The 26397-nt window shown below is 41.4% G+C and overlaps 1 protein-coding gene across 3 annotated transcripts in view; it reads left to right on the forward strand.

The window, feature by feature from the left end:
* The first annotated feature begins 10672 nt into the window (after positions 1–10672).
* The window catches only part of KCNJ6 (potassium inwardly rectifying channel subfamily J member 6), a 226825-nt gene continuing 211100 nt past the window's right edge, over positions 10673–26397 (forward strand). For 2 of the 3 annotated variants that reach the window (XM_084640222.1, XM_084640223.1), the window contains exon 1: positions 10673–10942. Coding sequence is in view for 1 of the 3 variants with exons in the window: in XM_084640221.1 (XP_084496347.1) it covers positions 10741–10820 (80 nt within the window). In the remaining 2 variants the exon portion in view is untranslated. The remainder of the gene's footprint in view (positions 10943–26397) is intronic. The other variant, XM_084640221.1, reaches the window with a different exon arrangement.

Raw genomic sequence — 26397 nt, forward strand, 5'->3', positions numbered from 1 at the left:
ATTTACAATTTACGAGGCAAAAAATCAAAGTGTATTTATAATTATAGGAAGAATGGTATCTATATGTAAAGTGTCAGGGTTTAGAATTACTAGCACAAAATTATGCAACACTGCTGTATGACGGACACAAAACAATAAGTTCCTCTTGCATTAGCACAATTTGCCCATCTTTAATTAAACAGAAATTCATTCATATTTGTTTTCATGTCTTATTGGAGCTATTTGCTTTAGTTAAAACTCCTTTTGGAACTCCTCTTGGAGCTTTGGGTAAGATTCTTTACTTCACACATACTAATGTTGATTTCACCACACTCTATGTCTGTATGTTTACATGTTTAGAGAGGAGTAAGACACTTGTGTCTCCTCTTTTAATCCATTCATCATTCCCTTTAATAATTGTCTGTGAGTCTGGCCAGACAACATCTTTCTTCTCTTTTGCCCATTGGCCAAACCATCACCTACCAAGGTTATTCTTCTGTAAGGGACTGGAAAGTGTGTTTTTGTGTTCAGAGGCTTTGTCTGATCATTCTTCTGGGACAAGGTTTGCTCACCTGAGAAATAGCAGCATGGTCAGCCTCCCAAAACCCATATATCTCAGAAGATCAGTCTGAGGCCTATGACTCCACATTCCCTCCTGGACCCCTTTGGGTACACATGGCAGCAAGGTCCCTGCTTGCCTGGGGTTGATCCAAAACCTAGTGAAGTAAATGAAGAGACTCTGTTGACTTCAAGGGGAGCTGCTTTTCAGCACTTTCTAAAATCAGGCCACTTATTTAGTTGCCTAAATACAGATTTAGGTACCTAGCTTTAGGCTCCCACTCTTGAAAATCTTGGCCTGTGTTTTTAATGGTTCGTCAGGATACACAGCTGTTTTTTATATGCCTAGATTAAAATTAAAAAACAATAATCTTTTTCATTAGTAGTGTTGTTTTAGCCATGTTGGTCTCAGGATATGAGAGAGATAATAGTGTGAGGTAATATCTTTTATGGGTCCAACTTCTGTTGCTGCAAGGGACAAGCTTTAGAGCTTCACAGAGCTCTTCTTCAGGTTTGAAGAAGGTAACTAGACTGTTACAGCTAAACAGAAGCTGGGACACATTGTTAAACATAAGGGGTTCACACATGTTACAGAAGATCAGTTAAAATGAAGTGGTTTTACGGCCCATGACAACTTGTGACACACACTGCTACCTACTAACCCTCCATTGTCCTACAACTGCAGAGATGTTAATTACCCGCTTCATTTTATAGGATCTCCTACAATATATAAACACCTTATGTTTAACAATCTGTCGCACCTGGTATTTAGCTTGAACAGTCTGGTTTCCCTCTCCAGACCTGGAGAAGAGCTCTGACGCTCACAAGCTTGCTTCTTCCCCCAACAGAAGTTGGTCCAATAAAAGATATTACCTCACCTACTTAATCTTTCATGTCAAATAACAAAAATCTATTCATAGTAACTTATGGGCAGTTTTCTTTTATCTGATATCCTACTGGCTTTAAAACTGTTGCAAAGGCTTCTTTATTTCTTTCCCCATTCATAGAATTCCTTTTATAGGGTCGCATTCTGATACCATTACACTCAGTAGCGCCTCATGTGAGTTCACTGGAGCCACTTGTGGAGTAAGGTACTATTCAACACAATTAAGAGTATCAGGATCTGGCCCTAACTGAACCTAGGGCCTGTGAAAGGAGCCAGACTACCACACTGGATGCCAAATCCTCCCTCCCCAGAACAGGTACAGCAAAGGTAGTGGCAATATAAGCTTCTCAATCCAATCCAACCCAACCCATCCACCAATGTTCCTTTTAGTGTGAAAGGGTAGTTCACTCCACATGCTGATTCAGCCCAATATACATTCTATTTCAGAATTGTATTATTTTATACAAACAAATGGCTCAAGGTACTTGTTATACATTTGGAGCCTTACCAATACATAAATAATCCAACATTCGAAAGTGTACGTTTTAAGAAATAGGGATAGGTTGAAAGGTATATTGTATAAGCTTCTTTATACATTTTGATAAGTATATAATTGCTGCATTTTAGCTGCTGTTCATTACCTGATGTCTACTGGCAGTGTTTTACAACCATCTCTTTGTGAACTAAATTGACCATTTTATACTTATCATTTTGCAAAGCAAATTTTGCACTCTCCTCCTAATTAACCATGTTTTCTAGGACTTTTTTGGCTTTCAGTTTCAGCTCCCTGCATAAGTACAACATCTGGGGAGGAGCGTAAAAAACAGCCTTAGAATTGAAATGACAATACTCTAATGGTGATTTCCTACCCTATGCCATACATAGAACTTCCACTAATGTCAATAGGTGTTGCATGCATACTGATTGGCTAGTTTGCACTGTAGCATTCATGCAAGGTTCATGCACTTGGCAACATTCAGGGCACACCCGGAGTGTTGTGTAGGAGCAGTGCACACATGGCTCCTCTCAAGGGCATGAACCTTGGAATCTCGCCCAGATGACATGAACCGTGGGAAGCCTCCCAGGACTGGGCTCAGGGCCCGAGAGCAAGGAATGCGGTAGATAGATATTGGTAAATAAGGATATTATACAAAGCCAGTGTATTCCTTTTATCTGTTGGAGTATGTAATGCGCGGGGGGAGAGAGAGAAATAAAAGAGAGGGTGAAAAGCTGACAGGCAGACCAGCCGTCGGCAGACCAGCCTGCTTGCTTGCTTAAAGCCTTGTTCTGTCTTGTATTTGAACCGCAACATTGCACAATTATGTACTCATTAGAAATACTGACCCCAATCCTTTTATATGATCTATACAGGAGAATCCTTGCACCTGTGTGGAGGTTCACTGATTTCAGAGGAGCTTCACATGGACACAGGAGTCCACCCACTGGATCTGATGGCAGAACTGGAGTTAATGACACAGAAATCAATTGTTTTGATACAACTTTTGTTACCAGAGTGAGGTATAATCTCTTTAATACCTTACATTTGCCTAGGAAATATAACAATAGGATGTGCACTGGAATTCTGATTGTCTAGCTATTTTCTTTCTCCCATGTAGATAAATGAGGCTGTAAATTAGGGGAAACAGGATGAGACACATAACAACATTATCATACATTGTAAAATAGCATCGCATAACAAAGCAGCAGAGTTTACTGCTGCCTTTTACAGAACAGCAGCCAAATATCAGGAAAACCAGGAGATGTGGGGTGGGGGCTGATTGGATGCAGTAAAAGAGAAGTAGTGTTATACTTCTCTGTGATATAAAGGAGAGAAACCATAAATCGACCATGAAACCCATCTCCCAGAACAATAACTTACAAGTTGCTAATTAAAATTCATTATTGATTAAGAAATCCAAGCCAAGCAGCTGAAGGAAGTCACTGGTGATTTAAAAAGAGCTGTCATAATTACATAGAAAAGGAATAGAAGGGGATTAAAATAAAACAAGTCTGGACTAATTAAAGTGGCATGTGGAAATGTTTTTGCATATGATTAGTGCATGTGCTGGAGTTTACAAAAAAAGAAAGCAAAGTCCAGAAAAGATCTGCTGTCCAGCTAACAAAGTACAGTAGCAGATGAGAAGATTGTTAGCAGATCTATTCGGGAAATTTGGAAAAACAAGTAGGGATTTTGCCTCGCTTTATGCGCAAAAATTGCAGGTGTGATGCCACACCTTTGCTAAGGATGCAGAACAGCTTTACATAAGTAGTTGGTATGATATTCTATACAGCTCAATAGTTTTTCTAATGCTTCCCCATTTTTAACCATCATGTTTATTGCGGGGCCTGGGGCCTAACAGAGAACAGGGCCCAGCAATGCACAGATACAATGAAAGACAGCCCTCTGCCCAAAAAGCTTAACTGGGGCTAACACACCTTGCACTTCAATACCCAGAACCGTAAAAGTAAAACAAGTTTACTAACAAAAGAACATTGATTTAAGTGATACCAAGTAGAAGGAATAGGGATAGGAATGGTTACAAACAAAAATAAAAATACGTTTCTAAGACTCTAGTCTAACTTAACAAGCTAGAGTCTTTTGTTCAAAGTAGTTTTCTCAGCAGTCATTCTTCCAGCATGGCTGGCCTTTAGCTAGGGTCCAACCCAGAACCCAAAGCACTCATTTTCTTTGTCTCCTCAGAGGAAGGATACCAAAATGGCTCTCTGTTTCTGTTTATATCTCCTGAAGTTCATTGACCCTTTTATAAGAGGCAGGAAGGCTTCTGTCAAGGTTCCTCCCACATTCTGAACTCTAGGGTACAGATGTGGGGACCTGCATGAAAACCTCCTAAGCTTACTTTTACCAGATTAGGTTAAAACTTCCCCAAGGTACAAATTAATTTTATCCTTTGTCCTTGGAATATCCACTGCCACCACCAAACTCTAACTGGGTTTACTGGGAAACGTAGTTTGGACACGTCTTTCCCCCCAAAATCCTCCCAACCCTTGCACCCCACTTCCTGAGAAAGGTTTGGTAAAAATCCTCACCAATTTGCATAGGTGACCACAGACCCAAACCCTTGGATCTGAGAACAATGAAAAAGCATCCAGTTTTCTTACAAGAAGACTTTTAATAGAAATAGAAGTAAATAGAAGTAAAGGAATCACCTCTGTAAAATCAGGATGGTAGATACCTTACAGGGTAATTAGATTCAAAACATAGAGAATCCCTCTAGGCAAAACCTTAAGTTACAAAAAAGACACACAGACAGAAATAGTCATTCTATTCAGCACAGTTCTTTTCTCAGCCATTTAAAGAAATCATAATCTAACACATACCTAGCTAGATTACTTACTAAAAGTTCTAAGACTCCATTCCTGTTCTATCCCCGGCAAAAGCAGCGTACCAACAGCCACAGACCCTTTGTTTCTCTCCCTCCTCCCAGCTTTTGAAAGTATCTTGTCTCCTTGTATCTTGAAAGTAAATGGTCTCAAGTTGCAGTGGGGGAGGTTTAGGTTGGATATTAGGAAAAACTTTTTCACTAGGAGGGTGGTGAAACACTGGAATGCGTTACCTAGGGAGGTGGTAGAATCTCCTTCCTTAGAAGTTTTTAAGGTCAGGCTTGACAAAGCCCTGGCTGGGATGATTTAATTGGGGATTGTTCCTGCTTTGAGCAGGGGGTTGGACTAGATGACCTCCTGAGGTCCCTTCCAACCCTGATATTCTATGATTCTATGATTCCTCATTGGTCATTTTGGTCAGGTGCCAGCGAGGTTACCTTTAGCTTCTTAACCCTTTACAGGTGAGAGGATTTTTCCTCTGGCCAGGAGGGATTTTAAAGGGGTTTACCCTTCCCTTTATATTTATGACAGCTTCCTATTATCCTTTCCTTCTTGTTGACTTCCCAACCCCCTGCTGATTCATATGTAAAGGGGCTTCTGTTGTTTTGATTCCATAATGCTTAATTTACACTGGAGATCGGTAGATAACTTCCTTCCCTCCTGTCTGGGACAAAACCTGTTTCTCCCTTTGATTGGTCACAGACTTTAAAGCATACTATCAGTGAGTATTCATAATTCCTCATACAGTGTAAACACATACATTGCACAGTGGTATTAATCACCAGTGTGTCACCAGCTTTCATAAAAGACCTTTCTTGGTGCACTTTTATAATACAGTAATATTGTATACAATAAGTTGATTCAGTTGCTTATTCTTTGGACTCAGACCCTCCGGTCTTCCCCAAGGTGTCTGGACCCTGATATGTTTTTAAGGTAAATGAACACTGGCTCAGATAAGCAGACTTTAAACATGCAAAGCTGTTTCCCATGTATGAATTGCACTTACAGGGATTTTCTAGAGATCAAGTCAATCCATATATACCATATTGCATGACTAGTTCATTATATTGCACAGTACAGTGTAGATGAAGGGTAGGTGGCACTAGGTATCTAGCGGCTGACCCTGCAAACACTTACATATATATGTGAGTAACTTTATGCATGTAAGTAATCCTTTTGAGATCAGTAAAGTTGCTCACATGCATTTGCAGGATCAGGCTGTGAGAGGGAAGTTCTGGCCTCAGTTCCCCCCGAACTACTAGCTATATCATTTGAAAAATCAAAATTTATTTTGGTTGGCTTCAGCAGTAGGTCTGAATCATTCGGGACCAAATTTAGAAGGATTGCTCCCTGTTTTTTACAGGAACAACCTACACCTACATTTTTCATAAACAAGTGCAATTCTTTCGTGGATGCCTATCTGCATAGGTGGATCTCTAGCTACCTGACTGGAGGCACAAATTGGGTAGTTATAAACTCAGCTATATGCCTGAGATTTGTTTTTGCAGATAAAAAATGTGGGTGCAAATAATGTCTGCAAAAAAGAAACAGGAACTGTAGAAATGTTTTCCGCATTTTTCCCCCATTTGTAAAAATACACTAGCAATCACTAGTCATACGTATGAAAAACCTCAAAACCACATATATAATTCAATGTACTGGCACGTCAACTAATAGTAATAAACTTCCCAACCAGAAATAAACCTCAACATTTCCCATAAACCATACCTTCAGGAAAAGCCTGAGTCCTGTACGTCAAGCAAATTCACGGGCTGTAAGCCAAAGGGAAAGTGAGTCCCAGAGTTGAGGCCTCTTGACTGAGACCACCTGCCCCAACTACTACAAAGTTAGAGACTGCCAGATCAGATGTCCCATCAGACCTCAACTACGATGTTGGATTACAAAGGGAGAGCTGCCTCAGCAATATGCTAGTCAGGCATTAGCCTGTGATCTTTGGAACATATAGCCCTAAACACTGACTTCTGTGTGTGCGAGCACTAGCATTAACAGGCTCTGTGTGGTTCTGCAGCTAAATTCACATAACTGGCTTCATGAAATAGATGGAGGAGGTAAGGCAGGCTAAGTATAAAATGATTATCGTACACCTGTTAAAGAGACATTTTAGTTTAGTTGCCTCAAGAGAGAAAGCACCATTCTGAAGGAATAAAGGACCATTCATTTTATCACTAAGCATATTGCTTGGCTTTATTGTGGTTCCAAGCTATTTAATGTAACCATCCATATGCTGCTACTCATAAAATATTTAACAATTAATAAACATAAAAGGTCTTCTCATGCAGCACTTTGGGTGTCCAGCATACAGAGTAAGAGAGGATGAGTCCTGACACATCTCCTCTCAAATTTGAACCATGTCCACTTTTCCTGCTATTCTGGTAGATAGAATCATAGGACTGGAAGGGACCTTGAGAGGTCATCTAGTCCAGTCCCCTGCACTCAAGGCAGGATGAAGTGGTCCCCTCATCTCAAAAAAGATATAGTGGCATTAGAAAAGGTTAAGAAAAGTGCAACTAAAATTATTAGGGGTTTGGAACATGTCCCATATGAGGAGAGATTAAAGAGGCTAAGACTTTTCAGCTTGGAAAAGAGGAGATTGAGGGGGGATATGATAGAGGTATACAAAATCATGAGTGATGTGGAGAAAGTGAATAAGGAAAAGTTATTTACTTGTTCCCATAATATAAGAATTAGGGGCCACCAAATGAAATTAATGGGCAGCAGGTTTAAAACAAATAAAAGGAAGTTCTTCACACAGTGCACTGTCAACCTCTGGAACTCCTTGCCTGGGGAGGTTGTGAAGGCTAGGACTATAACAGGGTTTAAAAGAGAACTGGATAAATTCATGGAGGTTAAGTCCATTAATGGCTATTAGCCAGGATGGGTAAGGAATTTTGTCCCTAGCCTCTGTTTGTCAGAGGGTGGAGATGGATGGCAGGAGAGAGATCATTTGATCATTCCCTGTTAGGTTCACTCCCTCTGGGGCACCTGGATTTGGCCACTGTCAGTAGACAGGATACTAGGCTGGATGGACCTTTGGTGTGACCCATTATGGCCATTCTTATGTAAATATTACCTAGACCATCCCTGACAGGTGTTTGTCTAACCTGCTCTTAAAAATCTCCAATGACAGAGATTCCACAACCTCCCTAGGCAATTTATTCCAGGGCTTAGCCACTCTGACAGTTAGGAAGTTTTTCCTAATCATAGAATCATATAATATCAGGGTTGGAAGGGACCTCAGGAGGTCATCTAGTCCAACCCCCTGCTCAAAGCAGGCCCAATCCTCCAATTTGTCTAGGGCCCTCTATATCCTATCCCTACCCTCCAGCATATCTACCTCTCCTCCCAGTTTAGTGTCATCTGCAAACTTGCTGAGGGTGCAATCCACGCCATCCTCCAGACCATTAATGAAGGTATTGAACAAAACTGGCCCAAGGACCGACCCTTGGGGCACTCCACTTGATACTGGCTGCCAGCTAGACATGGAGCCATTGATCACTACCCATTGAGCCCGACAATTTAGCCAGCTTTCTATTCACCTTATAGTCCATTCATCCAGCCCATACTTCTTTAACTTGCTGGCAAGAATACTGTGAGAGATCGTGTCAAAAGCTTTGCTAAAGTCAAGGAATAACACGTCCACTGCTTTCCCCTCATCCACAGAGCCAGTTCTCTCATTATAGAAGGCAATTAGATTAGTCAGGCATGACTCGCCCTTGGTGAATCCATGCTGATGTCCAACCTAAACCACCCTTGCTGCAATTTAAGCCCATTGCTTCTTCTCCTAGCCTCAGATGTTAAAGGGAACAATTTTTCTCCCTCCTCCTTGCAAAAACTTTGTATATACTTTTTGAATTGTAATCCTATCCTCCAAAGCACTTGAAACCCCTCCCAGCTTGGTATCATCCACAAATCTCTATGCCATTATCTACCAGTTGAACAGAACCAGACCCAGGACCAATCCGTGTGGGACCCCACTCAATATGCCCTTCCAGCTTGATTGTGAACCACTGGTAACTACTCTCTGGGAATGGTTTTCCAACCAGTTATGCACCCACCTTATAGTAGCTCCATCTAGGATGCAAGCACGGGGGATGAGTTAAGGGTCAGCAGTCTGGTTCAGCATGTGGAGTAGCTGCAACTCCATTAGGTAATCTTCTAGTCTAGCACACTGGAAGGGATGTGAAAGTGGGTGGTTACTGGGTGATACAAGGAGTGCTCCCATGAATCTCCTTGAAGGATGACGCCTTATATTACTACTTTCAACAATCACTGAAGGGTTCCTTTTACTGAAAATTTTAAAGAAACTAGAACATAGTCATTTACACAGCTAGCATGATGTAATACATTTCAACATGAATTCTTGTGAGAAACAAATCTCAGACAGTGCATTAGGAAAATATAGGAAGGGTTTGCAGATGAAGAGACTGAAGAGATTTTACAAAATAAAGTGACTCTTTTAAAGGTTCCTGTCATTTCAGAAGCATAAAAAAGAAGGGTAATTGCTGATCTATTATTACTGAGCAGGTGTGAACTTTGGAGCTGATGGTGGGGGCTGAAACTAACCTTACAAGAACACGCTGGAAAACTGATCAGACTTTCAGAAAAAGCAGTCAGCAGCCCTTCCTCCTTCTCTTGAATTATTGTATCAAGGATTATTATCTATATTATAGTAGCACCTAGGGGGCCCATTCTGCCAGGCAGCCAGGCACTGAACAGACAGAGTAAGAGACAGTCCCTATCTCTGTCTATGTACACATGACAAATGAAAAGATGGAGGGGAAAGGATGAACTATACAAGCAGAGTGGTCAGAGTTATGACTGGAAAATATTGCGTTGGTTCCACTTTGTTGGATTTCTTTATAGGTAATCTGTTGCTGTTTTTTTTTCTTTATATGTAACATGGGGAAGGATTCGTTTATAGGATTACAGAAACAGGAAAAGGGGGAAAGAGGGCATTATTGAGGAGGAGAGGAGGGGAAGGGGAGATAAGGAGATGAAAAGTGGGGAGGGGGGGTTAGTAGGTACATGAGGGCCAGGAGAGCGAGGATGCTGTGGAGGGACTGAGGGAGCAGGGTTGAGATGAAGAGAGGGGGAAATGCCAGTCAAAACTGGGGAAACCAGATTCTGATGACAATCATGTTGAAAGCCTAATGATGCCACTGCTGGGTCTCATCTCTGCCCCACTTCTGCCACTGCCACTCTGCTCCTAACCTTGTTGAGAGTCAAGGGGGTCCCTCTTAGCTCCCTGGGGCTCATTCGCAAGCCTGAAAGGCTGATTAATGCTATTTCCTCCTTCTTCCTTCCCTTTTCCTATTTTGTATATTTCCATTTCCTTAGGCCAAAGTAAAGCAATCAAAATGATCTCTCCCCCTCCCACCACCACCTCAGCCCTTCTCAAGTTCAGCTGCAAATAAAAAGAATCCCAGGCCAGTCCTCCCTGTCCATGTCCAGGGTGAACACTAGTTTCCTTCTCTCCCAATGAGAAATACTGCAGGAAAGCGACCAGGCTGGCTTTGCAAAGCTCTATACAGATCGTAAACTTTCCATTAGTCTCCCTGCTCTGTCAGAAGGTAGGAAAGAAAGAAAGAAACAAAGCAAGCAACCGGTAAAACCCACCCACGCCCCTACTCCCGCCTGCTTTGTGCTGCAGCATTGCTCCAGCAGATGGCACTGTGCACAGTTTCATTTCCTCCGCCTTGTTTGTTACAGCTTCTGACTGGAGAGCACAGCAGCCACTCGCCTGAAATTGAGTAGAATTCATTGAATCTGCGGATTTCATGACGTTTCCCTGCGTTGTCCAACACTTTTCTCTCTGCCTGTGCTTTTTTATTCCGCCCGGGTCTTCCCCACCCACCCCCTCCCCACCCCCTGCTGTCTGATCTCCTCCAGGTCTCATTTAACTCTGTCCTAGCAACACAGAGCGTATTGGACTTGAATACTGCACCTGGCTGTGTATGTGGGGAAGCCAAGCTGGATCAAGAGGTGGGCGAGCAGAGGGGAGGATGGAGGCGCGAGAGAGCAGCTTAGGGTCGAGGTAAAACTGAGCATCATCATCTTATTGTTTAACCCATCATTGAGTGAACCATCAGCCAGCAGCATCCTGCTCCATTCCACAAAGAAAATCATGATCGAATGAAAACAACGTGCCCCAAACAGGTAAGACGGTGGAGTTGCTAATGGGAAACCAGCTGTTGTCCATTCCCACAAGAAATCCAATTCTTGCCTTTTTCTTTTGTCCCTGAACTCCCTACTCTGGGAGAAATGTCACCCCCAAGTACAGAAAGACCGGGGAGAAGGCAGTTACATAACAGAAGGGAGATCAATTTCATATGCCTTTCATTAGCAACTGGAAACTCGCAGGGACGGGAAAAAACACTGGATTCAGAAAGATCCAGCAAATTGTGGTTTTAAAGATCGGGTCCTCCTCTCTTTCTAAAGCTGGGGGCGCCAACTGTCAGACGTTGCATGCAATGGTTTTGGGGGTTTTTTTGGTTTTGGTTTTTTTTTTTTTTTTTTGGCAGTTAAGGAAATCAAGTATCCTAGTCATGTGAAGCTCGGGCTTCTGCTTTCCGGAGAGAGACACCCCCCCCCCCCGTAGGGGTTTTGGTGAGATACAGCCCTAGGTGTGGTGTGATAATTAAGCAGTAAACGCCATGCAGCGTGGAGATCCCTGGAAGCTGGTGCCATTTCAGCCAGATCGCTGCTCAGGGAAGAGGCGACTTGTGCGTGGCACTGAGTTCCACGTTTGCTCGTACTTTCCTTCGCTAGATGTGCCCGGGATGGCTCGGGGCTACAGAGCTGAGCTGAGCTGAGCGTGTCGGGGACGATCGAATCCGTTGTCTCGCGGCAAGGGCCACGGAGCTCCACGTTCCCAGCCCCCTGGCTGGGTGCAAAGGCGCGTCTCTCGCTGCCCGGGCTGTGCCTTGGGGTAGCGGCACCCCGCCGCAGCAACCCGCGGAAGCGCGGGGCCGGGGCGATGGCAGCCTGGGGAGAAAGTCCGAGTGGCATTGTGACGTAGGCAGGGGTACTGTTGCCTTCCGGAGTCTGCCGGCCGGGCGGTGAGCGCGGAGCCGCAGGGGGAGCTGGCTGCAGACGAGGAACAGCTGCGAGCCGGGCTCTGCTAACGCAGCGATGCCCGTTTCGTCTTGATCCGGGGGAGAGGGAGCAGGGTATCACCATGGCGACCTGGAGGGAGCGGGGAAATCGGCTCCAGTCTCGCAGAAATTGCGGGACAAAACTTTCCTGGGCTCAGGGGGGAAATACTGCAGATGCCTGTCATGCCTGCCACAGCTGGCTCGCAACTACACTCGCTGGGACTGTCGGCAAAGCTCCGAGCTTGCATGCCATTTGCTGCCGCTGAAAACACAGCCACAAGATCAGCGGCCCGGGATTAGAGACCCTGGTACCAGGAAACACGTTTCAGAGGTGGGGAGCGGGGACACGACGCTTGAGTGAAGACTAGCTCCATATGTCTGCCCTAGAGAGGTCCGCTGTGGCGATCCCTCGATCGCTCTGTTAACAAACAGATTTCCATGTTCAGGGAAAACTGGGAGACACCTGTTGTTATTCGTAGCATTACCTGGGATTGCACAGCCTGGAAATCATCCATTTCACTCCTAGAGGTGCATCAGAGTAGCTCTTGGGAGTCGAGAGCACAGCTGAACTGAAACTGTTTCAGTAGCTAGAAAAGGTCACGGGTCCGGCAGCTAAGAGAGACTTTCCTGGTTTAAATGGTGTCTATGCTTGCAAATCAGTCAGTCAGTCACTTCATGCGCGTTGGTTTCTCTCTCCAACTTTTCAGGACCCAGAACAGCAGCCGAGAAGCTGTTTCAGCACCTAGGTCAGGGCTATAAATACAGGCCTCTGTGCTGGGTCTAGTAAGCGAGATAAGTGGAAGAGAGACAGTTTTAATGCTAATCACTGTCTCAATGACTGCTCGGAAATAAATGTGGAACTCAGCTAATCAGAGAGAGCGAGCGAGCGAGAGAGAGAGGTCAGTCGGTGCACTGGCTCCTGAAAAGAGGCTGAAATAAAATTACATTGAGCACGACAAAACTTTCTTTCCTTACCCCTAAAGATGGGAAGAAGGCAATTGGACTCTGACCCCGGTCAGTGCAAAGACTATCACTGACTTCAGTGCCTTTGGATCAGGCCCGTGGATTGTTAGAAACAGACGAACACAAAAGTAAATGATTCCCTAAACTCCACCTGTGATTGTTTTCAAGCTAAAATAGCAAAGTGCAGATAAACTGCCTATTAACGTTTTGCTGGTCTCTGATCATTGTAGTTTTGCAAAGACAATACTAAAGCGATGTTTTTTAGAAGTTGCACAAGTCCTTTGTCCAGTGCTAAAAAACACCTAAAGAAGCCTGAAGGTTCCAGATGAGCGAATACTGTAAAAATCCTGCAAATACTCATTCAAACGTCTTAAATGAATTTGCCTCCGCTGAGGTCCAATGACCCTTTTGCAGTCGCCTCCTAGGAATGTTCTGGCAGTGCTAGTAAGTTTACTGGAAGGAACAGTCACAGAAACAGCATATTTTAAGTGAACATTGAGGGAGAATTCGCAGAAAAGTGAATTTTAAATTTACTTCCATAAACATTCATTTTGGGAAATTATTTCTCAGAGCTACAACAACCAATAAGGGAGCCGAAGCATACCATGTGATCTACATGACCAATGACACAGCTTGAATTTTGAATATCAAATAGTTACAATGAAGTGCTTGCAAATCAGCTCCTGATCAATAATTATTATCAGTAGCTGGCAAATAATTTCAAGTAATAAATAAAAGTCAATTATTCATTATGCTTATTGACAGTTCACCAACAGCAACCCGGGTATCTTCTTCAAATATACTAGTCAGTTGTATATTATTTGCACAGTTCTAGACATGTTAATAAAAAGCTTACGGAACTACTAGTATATATAGATAATTATTACTTAGCATTAAGAAATATACTCTAGAAAAAAATACAGCAAAATGAATACTCTTCATTCAGGGACAATATACTTGGATTAATCACCTTTGTGCTGTTCACTGTGTCCATGTGTTCTTTTTTCCATTAGGCAAACAAGATTTGTTTAATCTTTCCATAGTCCTGTGAGGCAATAAACTGTAGATATTATAGTTTTATATGTAGAATTACAGATTCAGCATCCAGATACCTCCACTCTTGAGGGCATACTTTATCTATGTAATTAAGCAGTTCATTCACACAGCTCACTTTGCAATAAATTACCTGTTTCAAACTGATTATAATCTTGCCCTGTTCTTGCAAAGACAACTGAAGGGATGGGCATACATATGGGTATATGTCCCTATGGAACCCTACTGAAGTCAGTGGGACTCTGTGCCAAGGGTGCACCAATGCGGTTGTTTATGAAGGCTCACAGCCTGTAAATCTAGATATAATCTCTTCAACTGTCTGATTTAAAGTTGCCAAAACACCAGTTCTTGACAGGTGGAGCAAGCAAGTGACCTAAATCTGGAAGGGACTGAGTATTTGCAACTCCAATACATGATAGAGAGCATGTAAATTAAAGAAAGATAAAACAGCTGCAAATATTCTTGGAAGGATTAGATTTTTTATCAGTAAATGTTAAGAACATAAGAATGGCCATACTGGGTCAGATCAATGGTCCCTCTAGCCCATTATCCTCTCTCCCGACAGCAGCGAATGCCAGGTGCTTCAGAAGGAATGAACAGAACAGGTAGTCATCAAGTGATCAGTCTCCTGTTGCCCATTCCCAGCTTCTGGCAAACAGAGGCTAGGAATGCTTCAGAGCTTGGTTTTGCATCCCTGCCTATCCTGGCTGTTGGACTTATCCTCCATGAACTTATCTAGTTCTTTTTTGAACCCTGTTATAGTTTTGGTCTTCACAACATCCTCTGCCAAAGAGTGCCACAGGCTGACTGTGTGTTGTGTAAGAAATGCTTCCTTTGGTTTGTTTTAAACCTGCTGCCTGTTACTTTCATTTGGTGGCTGTGTTATGAGAAGGAGTAAATAACACTTCCTTATTTACTTTCTCCACACCAGTCATGATTTTATAGCTCTCTAGCATATCCCCCCTTAGTCGTCTCTTTTCCAAGCAGAAGAGTCTCAGTTTTATTAATCTTTCCTCATACAGAAGCTGTTCCATACCCCTAATCATTTTTGTTGCCCTTTTCTTTTCCAATTCCAATATATCTTTTTTGAGATGGGGTGACCAGATCTGCATGCCGTATTCAAGATGTGGGCATACCATGGATTTATATAGAGGCAGTATGATATTTTCTGTCTTATTATCTATCCCTTTCCTAATAATTCCCAACATTCTGTTAGTTTTTTGACTGCCACTGCACACTGAGAGGATGTTTTCAGAGACCTATCCACAATGACTCCAAAATCTCTTTCTAGACCCCATCCTTTTAATATGTATAGTTGGGATTATGTTTTCCAATGTGATTTTACTTTGCATTTATCAACATTGAATTTCACCTGCCATTTTGTTGCCCAGTCACCCAGTTCTGTGAGATCCCTTTGTAACTCTTCACAGTCTGCTTTGGACTTAACTATCTTGAGTAGTTCTGTATCATCTGCAAATTTTGCAACCTCACTGTTTACAGTTTTCCATATAATTTATGAATACATTGAATAGGACTGGTCCCACTACAGACCTCTGGGGGACACCACTATTTACCTCTCTCCATTATGAAAACTGACCATTTTTTCCCGTTGTTAAACATCAATTTCACTGTATACACAAACCAATATATCAATAAGTAATAATAAAAATTTACAGATAGGCAAAATAAGAAAAATACTGCTTGAGAACTTATTAGAGTTTGATTTAAGGATATTTACTTTGTATATTTTGATTTGATGTTGACAATTTGTGTTTTAACAGTTACAAAGCTTTGTATCTTTTTGAAACTCCATGTCTACTGTCATTAAATAATTATTGTCTGTACCCCTTTCCCCACTGTCTGACCTCCCATAATTTCCTGCAATTATGAAAAATTTAAAATGGATTAAAAATTAAAAATACATAACTTATACTTTTGTGCAACTGTGAAAATTTAAATTGAAAGCAATCAAAAATGCTTTAAAATAAACACCGATATTATCCACTGAAATTATTAAAAAATATAAATTGAATTCTGACAATCCTACAAATATTGTTTCATCTTCAGGCAAAAACATGAAAAGCATTTTAAAAAGAAAGGTATTTAGAGTACATCTAAAAAGATCACTTAGAAGATTTTAGATTCTTAATTTTATTACACAAGCCAACATTCTAACATGGCAGTCTGACAAACTAATTTTACCACATATAAAGCAATATAAGAAGAAAAGAAAGATCATTGAAATAAATATATTAATAGCAAAGCCCAAAATTCTACCTTTTAATCAGAAGAAGAATTCTTGCATAATTTCTGTGAGTATATTTTCAGTGAAATCAACATAAACTTACAAAGACACATATACTTTTACTCCAGTAAATATTTAATTGGTAGTCAAGTGTATTTTGTTACATTATTATTTTAGTGTGTTTTATATTCACTTTACGAAACAAAACATTTTGAAGGTAAGACATGTTCACTCTCCAAAATTACATAAGAGAAATAGAATACCACATGCATTGTCATAACATGTCCCCACTAGAGGCTTATATAAATGCTTCAGAAAGGGAAGCTTTATTTAAGGTCCTTACTTTAAATAAATTAAGGAATTCAGGAGGTTTGTGGGACAGTCATTGGGTCTTCACTATCATTTTTTAGATGTTTAGCATTTCCACATGTGCAATCATTTTTCTCCATGTATTTGAAATTTTGTAAACATACTTTATAAAAGGAATATAGTAAATGTTTAGCTCCTTCCACATATAAGTAAACTGCTTCTAAAGTAACATTATTGTTTAAGCATGTAGAGAACACACATTTGAACTTTATTATATTGTTTCTTTTATTTTCATTGTAATTTAAAGTGTCTCTGCTGAATGATGGAAGTGTTTACCTGGGAAAAAACATTGGCAAATTAAGAAAGACTAGCACTGAATTAGCACATAAGGTTCATTTTGAAATTTGTGTATTTGCAATATATATGAGTGAGAGGGTGAATCAGTCCAATAGTCTGAAAAAAATGAAATTCCTGATTCTAACATTAAGCATCAATATTTAAATGTTGATCGTTTTAAAACAGATCAGGGGTTCTTCAAGAAGAAATACTAATCCCGGTATCAATTAAATCCAAGGAGAGAAGATAACTCTTCTTCTTCTTCTAGAATGAAGAAGTCTGGAGCTGTGTTTCTAGAAATTCTGGGCTGTATGTAATACTAGAATGCTATTGATAATTGAAATCCAATTATATTGCAACTGGTGGAAAGAACAGCTGAGATGAGGAGTTGAACAATGAGCTATCGGTAACTATTTTCTTGTAATCCAGAAAAAACTTTCAGTTAGAGTCCAATCAGCTGTGCAAAAAGGGTGAAAGTCTCTGAAACACAAAGCCCTCTGCACTGAACCTCATGGTAGAGGAGGTGTGAGAGAGAGAGAGAGAGAGAGAGAGAGCCATGCAAGCCACCTCCACACCCGCAGTGCACTGCAGCAGGAGAGTTTCATGGTGCCTCAGAACAGCAATGTACAGAGGAAACTGTGGGGAGGGGGGTAGCTGTGGCTAGGAATCTTGGATGAGCAAGACTGTGGCTATTGCAGTCTATATAAGCTAGAATGGCCACTGTGCTGTGTGCTAGCTACCCTGCCTGCAGGTGAGAAGACTCGTGAATGTAATCTCCCCCAAAGTCCACTGAATTCCCCATACAAAGTCTGTTTATTTGGGCATTATGAGGTGAGTAGTGACTTTCACAACCAAGAAATTACATTTTGTTTGGGGTTTAAATGTCACAGGAAAATACATTGTTGTTGGCCGGTAATATGCACTTTATTTGTGGGCTTTTAGATTTAGGTTGTTTAGCTGCTACCACTATTCTTCCCTCAGCTGTATAAGCACTCTCCCAGTGAAGTGAATTTCAAGAGTCTTAATGGGCCTATTGCTGTAAGCACTAGTATTTTGTACTGCATCAATTAAAAATCAATCTATCCTGTAGATTTCTAATGTAGGCACAGATCCTACAATCAGATCCATATAGATGGACCATGGCAGCCACAATGGGTTTCAATGAAATCAATGGGGCTTCTGCATGAGTGCCGCAATCTGCCCACACAAACACAAATGCAGCATCAAGGCCTTCGGTGCCAGTGGCTAAGAATAAAAGATTGCTTTGAAGTGTAAAGCAGTAGTTTAGAAGTAATTTGTAACTGAAGTCAACCTGCTAATTAATTCAGTGGTTTTCTTCACCTAATATAACTTTTTTTAGTGATATCTGAATATTGGATACACTTTCTAGTATCAGCATCAAAAAAGAACAAGAGTCATGCCTTTTCTTTAGACTCATAGACTTTAAGGTCAGAAGGGACCATTATGATTGTCTAGTCTGACCTCCTGCACAACACAGGCCATAGAATCTCACCCATCCACTCCTGTAACAAACCCCTAACATATGTCTGAGCTATTGTATTCCTCAAATCGTGGTTTAAAGACTTCAAGGTGCAGAGAATCCTCCAGCAAGTGACCCGTGACCCACGCTGCAGAGGAAGGCGAAAAACCACCAGGGCCTCTGCCAATCTGCCCTGGAGGCTTAACTGCCTGTAGGATTATAAATTCCTTTCAAAGAAACACTGTTCTATTTATGAATGATCAACAATGAAATATCTGCTTAGTGTATTAGAATCAGTCATTTCCTTTTTAGTCTATTAGACATAGGGATGTTATGATTAAATGTATGCTCCCTTCTAGTATTCCTTAGTCTTCACCCTCAGATACACACATTCCATTCTCACTTCAGTAGGAACATAACCAAGGTCATATATTTGGTGTAGGATCTGAAAGCCTATTATTTACAGGTATAGTAGAACCTCAGAGTTACAAACACCAGAGTATGAACTGACTGGTCAACAGCATTTGGAACCAGAAATATGCAATCAGGCAGCAGCAGAGACCAAAAAAAAAAAATACAGTACAGAACTGTGTTAAACATAAGCTACTAAAAAAATAAAGGAAAAGCAGAATTTTTCTTCTGCATAGTAAAGTTTCAAAGCTGTATTAAGTCAACGTTCATCTGTCAACTTTTGAAAGAACAAGCATAACATTTTGTTCAGAGTTACAAACAACCTCCATTCCCCAAGTGTTTGTAACTCTGAGGTTCTACCATATAACCTACAATTTACACTGTGTGGCTCTGTCCCTCTCTAGTGTCTGGACTATGGAGGTCTGAGTCTGTAAACCCTTTGAGATAACAGAGCTGGGTCTTTTGGCTCAGGTAGTAAAGGACAGAACTTATAGATCCAGAGCTCCTGAACTTGACCCCTACTGCCAACGATCCATCTACAGGAGCACACAGTGACTCATAAGGGGATTTGAGTTGCTGTGAACCTGAGAAACTCAGGATCAGCTTTCCCAGACAGGGGAACATGTAACCTATATGCCACAGGGTGGCTGGTCCCAGTAAATGAAGTACGTCCAGTGCCCCTATGCCAGAACAGGTGCTCCCATTTGTCTAGTTAAGAGGAAGGGGCAGCATCTAGGGGCTATAAAGGCCCAGGGAGAGAGCGAGCTTGGGGGTGGGTGGGGAAAGGGGGCCCAGAGAGTCAGAGCAGACTAGTTTGATCAGGAAGGGTGGATGAGAGTTGCCTGAGACAAGGGGACTGGAGCAATCCTGAAAGGGAGCAGAAGGTGGCTTCTGGGAGAAGGCTGAAGGCCAGAGAGCAGCAGAGGTAGCTGCCTGCTGGCTCTAAGCCAGAGATCCAGAGCAACAAGCTGGAGAGGGCTAAAGGCGGGTGTAGTGGAGGAGCTAACCTACTGACATCTTCAGGACTGGAGAGTTTTGAGAGGGCCAAGGAGAATGAGGGACACTTGCCTTATTCTCCTCATGCTCCCAGCAGAGAGGCTGTGTGGGTTTCTGCTGGGAAGAGTAAGGTTGCACTTCAACTGGAAGGGGTGGGGCGGCTGCCCAGGGACTGAAGTGGACTGGCAGACAGCACAGTTGTGCTTGAAGGTACAGGTATGTGGGGCATCAAGGGACGAGATGTCTTGAGTTTTAATGACTGCTTGCACTTTGGTAAGAAGTGGACTATATATTTGGGACTTTTGTTATGGACTATTTTGCAATACTTTTTAAAAATAATAAACCAGCTACCAAAGAGGGTATTATTGAGTCAAGAAAGCCTTGAAGTGAAGCTAATGAAGACTCTGAAGGAGGGAAACTGAGGCAGCACACCCATTGTGCCATGACCTGCCAAAGGAGGGCACTCTAGGCAGGATGGCCCTATCACTCTGTGTTAGTACAAAAAGTGACTCTGTCCCTTTCCAGTGGCTGGATAATGTAGAGGTTTATGAGCTGGTACAGTTTTTGCACTAACAGTGTCTTTTAGCTCAATGAGTAGATGCTCATGTTTACATCCAGAAGTCTCAGGTTTGAGCCACGCTGTTGATGACTCAGCCAGGACATTATACAGGTATACCCTAAGACCCAGATTTTGATACCCTTATTCTTATTTCATGAGTAATCCCACTGGATTGAATGTATTCTTTCTTACTATAAGAGTATCAGAATGTGGCCCCAAGAATTAATCTGTGCTCATAGCGCATAGGAACTCATTAGAGCAGAACTCTGGGGCTTGTTTTCCAGTAGAAGCCAAGACCCAGTGTTTGTGCTGAAAAGTCAGAAAAGTTTCTTACTTGCTTTCTTGAATGAGAAAACAATAATGTACAGATTGAGAGATGAAACAGAAAGCTGAAAGGAAGTACAAGATGACAAGTAAAAGAGCAGTTAATTAAGTGGTCTAATCAACCTTGTTGTGCAGTGCTTATCACAGAGGAGCCCTACGTTCAGCTCACCAGCTCAGATCTGTGCTGCAGCATTGCAGGAAATCCTCTGCCTTTTTCTTCCCATTATAAGCACTATCCAAAAAAAAAAAAAGAAACCAAACAACTAGTGTCTTGTTAATGTAGATTTTTTTGGCAGCATAAGCCAAAGAGAAGTTTGGCATGTGATAAATACTGAATGATTAGGAGGACAATCAAAACTAAGGGCAATTGACAGACTATTCTTCAAAGTATCAAACTGAAGAATGAGAAAATGACATCTCATAACTGCCTGAATTAGTTCCTCCCCTCCCCTACCAGTCTGCAACTTCCATCAGTTTGTCATACCAATTTCTCCCACTTTAAAACAATTATTAACACCCAAGTAAAATTTCCTTCCTCTTCTCCCAGTTCACTAGTCCTTCTGAGGTGAAGAGTGAAATCCTGGCTTCAGTGAAGTCAAAGTCAATGGGAGTTTTGCCATTAATGTGACCAGGATTTCATCCTAAATTATCACCCCTGGGTCACAAAGGAAGATTTTGGAGAAGACAACAATTGAACCCAGATATTCTGAGTGCCAGGCCAGAATCTTCAGCAAAACATTTCAGCATCTGCCAGCTCCCAGCGGATGGGACATAAACACATGCCTAAAGTTAAGTGCATGCTTCAGTACTTTGCTGAAGTGGGATGGGCTGGTGAAACAGGGCCTGAAAAATCAGGGATTATTCAGCCTTTACCCTCAGAGTTTGTAGAACCAGGAGCTACTGTTGCCTCAGAATGGGGCATCTCGCCAGTTATCCTTGAATTATAGGATAGTACCAGTTGTAGGTGTAAGAATTTTAACACTTCAGACAGGAACTGTGTTAAATAAACTGAATATATACTTCTCTCAGCAAACCAACAGGCAGAGACATGAGGAATAATTAGTACATTGTTGCATTTCAGCTGTAGAAAATCTTTTTTAAATTAAAATATGAACAGGACCAGAAATCTGTCAGAATTAAAAATAAAATCATATTAATCTCTCTAGGGCGGACTTAAATTAAAACTAGCCCTTATCAACTAGCTCTCACCAACAACCAGTTGTCGTGCAGCAATATCTGCAGAATTATGGTGATTTCCTATTCAAAACTGCTGGTAAATGTTCACTTGGGAATGGTGACTGCTGTGCAGTACATGCAAGCATAAGTTTTGGATAAATATTATCCAGACGTTTGTCTCCATGGCTTGTTTATTCTGTGGCAGAGTGGACTGAAGCTTTGCAGTAATGACCCCAGATCCCTTCTGCACATGCTAGTGACAAATTCTGTGTCTCCATTAGTGTTCAATGATTGCAAATCTAACCCAAAACTAGAGATGGACTAAAGCTGAAAAATTCAGATCTGGATTTTAAACATCCCAAAGTTCAGTGTATTCAGTTTCCCTGGGTTTGGACTTGGTCTGTTATAAAGATAAGGCTGATTGCAAAATCTGGATATAGGCATCAATGCCCATTCCAGTTTAGTGGTATAATATTTCATGACAAAATTTTCCCCTGGACAGAGTTCTGGCATACAAAATCTCAGCCTAGAAGATTATTTGGTTTTGGTTTTGGTTTTTTCCCCTTTTTATAAAATTTCCACACAAAATATATCTTAGCTGTGTTTTTTTGAGGAAAGCAGAACATTTATTGGGTGAATCAGACTTTATTTTATGAGGAGAGGAGGTTTTTTGGGGATGCTGGAAATTAACATGTCTGTAAATATTAACCTTTGTTTTGCTGAAGTGGTTAAACCCCCATTCTGTTCTCACTCACACATGCGAGTAACTTGACACACCTGAATTCAGTGGGAGTACTCAGGTGCATAAAGTTACAGGTGTGAGTATTTGCAGGATTTTGGTCCAAATTTGGTATGTGCTGAGGAGCCCTTACTATAAATTGGTTTCTCCTGATATTTCAATGTTTGCTTTTTGATATAGCAAAGATAATAACATTTAAAAGATAGCTACTGCTTAGAGGCAGTGGTTAATCACACAGAAGGCCCCATCCAGTTCCCAACAATGAGAATGGGAGTTTTAGCATTAATTTCAGTGGGAGAAGAATCAATCCCTTAATTACATTTTGTCATCTCCACTGATCTCAGTGGAGGAACCTTTGCATAGTAACATTTCTCTCCTAGACATATTCTGACACGACAACAGTTGAAAATAAGAATCAATTGCATCAGCTGTCATGTAGTGAGCGTTTATTATAGTGCAGGAAAGTTTCTGATTGACTTACACTGATATGGTAGGGGCTCTAAAGAAGCGATTATCATTTCAATCTAATAATCATCACAGAGCAAAGCCCTTGCTAAGGATTCAGCAACTAGTGTGTACCCACTCTGCTTTGTCTTTGACCAGCCAGTTTTCTACAACTCCCTTCTAAACTACATTGCTACACGTGCCTCTGGCCTGTATCCCTCCCTAGGGTGTGTGTGTGGTTTTTTTCTCTCTCTCTGTATATCAATGAGAAGGCTTTCACCTTCCTAATGAAATTAAATATTTTGTTTCCAAGGACATCCTAGGGCAAAGAAGTGTTGAGATACACTTCATAGCATTACACCAATCACAGTAACATTCAAAACATTTAGAGAGCATTTTCAAATTCTCAAGACAAAAAGCAGTTATTGTCCTGTTTTAACTTGGAGCACTGTTATAGGCAATTGGACAAAATGACAGAACACTACAGTCCTGTGGCTAAAAGATAGAGAAACAAAGTTGAGTTTAGGCTTAGGAATCTTAAAATGATGCTATAGTCAGAAACGTGACTGTGAAAGGTTGAGGTTCCATATTTAGTCTCTCTCAACGACCTCTGTAACCCATGTGCTCAGTTTCAAGTCAAGCGATGGTTTCCCTAACTACCAGCACTGTGAATTCTTAGTGGGTTCTGAAAGTCAAGCTGTGTTCTGCTTCTTACAGCATTGCAATTAATAAAGAGTCAATATTTGGAATTTAGCAGGCAATTGTGTTGCTGCTGCATGAGGAAGGCTAGAATTCAGTTTGCTTTTCTGTTTTGTCAGTGCCCTAAAAGAAGACTATGATTAAAAGAGATAAAGGGCTACGTTCAGCCCTGTGCAATCTTATAGATTTATGGGGATTGCAGGAGATAGACAGTATACCAGAGAAGAAATGGGCTCAAAGGAAGCAGGTATGGTGAGTAGAAATAGGCACCTTCATAACCACAGCCATACTTTGCAGTAATTGTTACCATATAGTATATAGAATTTCAACCTGGGCAGGGGACAACTGTGTGGAGGGGGCCCAGAAAGGAGACTCTCTTGTGTCTGGTGTCTCTCCCTAGTCCTCATGCTAGTTCTATGCTGACCCGATTCATAGCATAGTTTAGAGCAGCCAGGCTGGCCGACTGTCGGCCCACAGGCCTGATGCACTAGCTGGAGACCACCAGAGCACAACAGCATTCTTACCATACTTCCAAAATAGTGGGATGGTCACAAAGGCATATGGATATTCCTGCATCTCAAGTTAAGCCAACTGTCCATCCCATTTACAACACTGGAGCAGCACAAAGGGTCTGCAGCAGAGTCAAGAATCTGGCCCCAATAGGTGGTTTAATTTTTTTCCATCGGTCATAAATGTTGAATTAAATCATTTGCTTATTACATATACAGAGAGATGCATCTTTTCCCCTGTACACTTTTCTTGTAGTGTACGTGATCACTGGCTCAGAACTTCTCTCTCAGTTGTCACAAGCTGGACTGAAATTGTTCACCGTTCAAACCGAGTGCACTGCTCCATTCCACTGCTAGTAATTCTTGCCTCCCCATGCTGGGCTGCTGCAATATTATATAACTAGTCATGTGCAAGAGCTGCATGTGCAGGCTTAAAAGCCAAGCTTAACTTGTCACTTCAGTGTGGCAAACACAGGGGAGCAAGCTGTACTTATTCATTTTGATAGGGAGGGTAGGAACCATCAAGTGACCCGTTCCTACCAAAAAGTAATTATGTTAATATACTGCAGGCCTGATTCTCCCCTGCCTTGAACATCGGGTGGTCATTTACAGTGGCTATAAAGCACTACCAAAAGAGCATGGAAGCATTTCACCTTGGTGTAAATGACCACACAAGGTGCATAGCAGTGGAGAATCGGACCTTGTATCAGTAAAATAAAGTGAGAAATTCCTTTTTAAAAATACATTAGCAAGTTAAAGATAACACCTCCAGCATTAGGGTCTCAGAGACACATCTTGAAATGGAGTTTGGGCTTTCCCTCTGCACAAGGGTGAATTTCACCTGATGTGCTTGAATAAAGATTAAAAAGAGATAAAGGCAACATATTTGACTATCAATATTTAGTATTTGCTACACACTAAGAGCACACTTGGCACTGAATAAAATACAGGTAAAAGCACAGTCCCTGCCCTGAGAAGCTTAAATCAATTATTTTATTTTCATTCACTTAAATACAGTATTTATGTTTAATCCTTTCTCAACCAAATAGCCTCTTCTCTTAAGGCGTAAGGAAGGGGCTCAACACTTCATAGGACTGGATCCTTCATTGAGATAGCTGCTGAATCAGGCTGTTCATGAGGTGTAACAGCCTGGTAGTGTGTGCCAGAGACACCCATCCTCTTAGGAGATGTTCATCCTACTTGGGAAGGATTAAGTGGATTCTGCTGACTGACTGAGGCAAGTGGCTCATTACCCTGTCTGGACAAGGAGGAGAGGGGAGTAGCTCTTTAGAGCAACAGAGATCTGTGACGTGAGCTTAGCAGTCCTGAGGTAGGAACCCTAGGAGCAGCCATGCCTGGAGAGGAAGCTTGAGCTGAACTTTATGTTGTAGTGTGAATAAAAATCAAATGCCTAGAATTTGTGTAGGATATGTATGAAAGCAGGTTAGAAACAGCACCTGTTCACACAAGGTTATTTCAATGCTCAAAAATCTGAGATCTTTTCACTCATGCATATTAGAACAACTCATTGTCCCTTTCTCATTTTTGATGGAAAACAACAATAACCAGATGTTAAGGCAATATTTTTTTTTTTTTTTGCCAGTGGCATCTGCTCCCTTGGCAAAATCCAAGAAACTCTGTTGGCATCTCTAGCGTTGGAGTCAGTTGGACTGCAGAATTGCTTCCTTTATTTATACAATACCATTTTCCTTTGAATAATCTTGCTGCTTTATAATCCATCTTTTGGCAAGTCCCTCAATTCTAATGTAGTACTCCCCTGTTGTGTATGTGCTTATTCGTGCTGAAATCTGTCAGTTTGCCTTAGAGCCTGCAGGAGTCCAGTATGTATCCCAGTCACACAATAAGGTTTCATGATGAATAGGTCATAAAATGCACAGCTTCTCTGCTACCCACTCAAAATGTACTTTCATGTCTGTGTGCAGGTGGACAGAGCTTTACTTCTACTGTAAAAGTATCAGCAAACATTAAACATCAACAATAATTTTCAGGGTTATTTTTCCAGTTTATGGTGTCACATTAAAACAGGAAAAAGAGTTTGATGCCATATTATACATTCCACTTTGATGTCTAACGCAAATATGTAATTTTAGCTAAAATACAGAAAACATCTGCAACTTAGATGTGTGATTTTAAAGTAAAAATGTCAGTCTGACAAGAAATCTTTTGAAAGATGAGTGATATGAATTTCAGCATTGAAAACTGGAATTTCAAAAATAATTTCCAATAGATCACATTCATTCTGATGGGATTTAA

This window comes from Lepidochelys olivacea, assembly GCF_965140295.1.
Source record: "Lepidochelys olivacea isolate rLepOli2 genome assembly, chromosome: 1".
NCBI classification, from domain to species: Eukaryota; Metazoa; Chordata; order Testudines; family Cheloniidae; genus Lepidochelys; species Lepidochelys olivacea.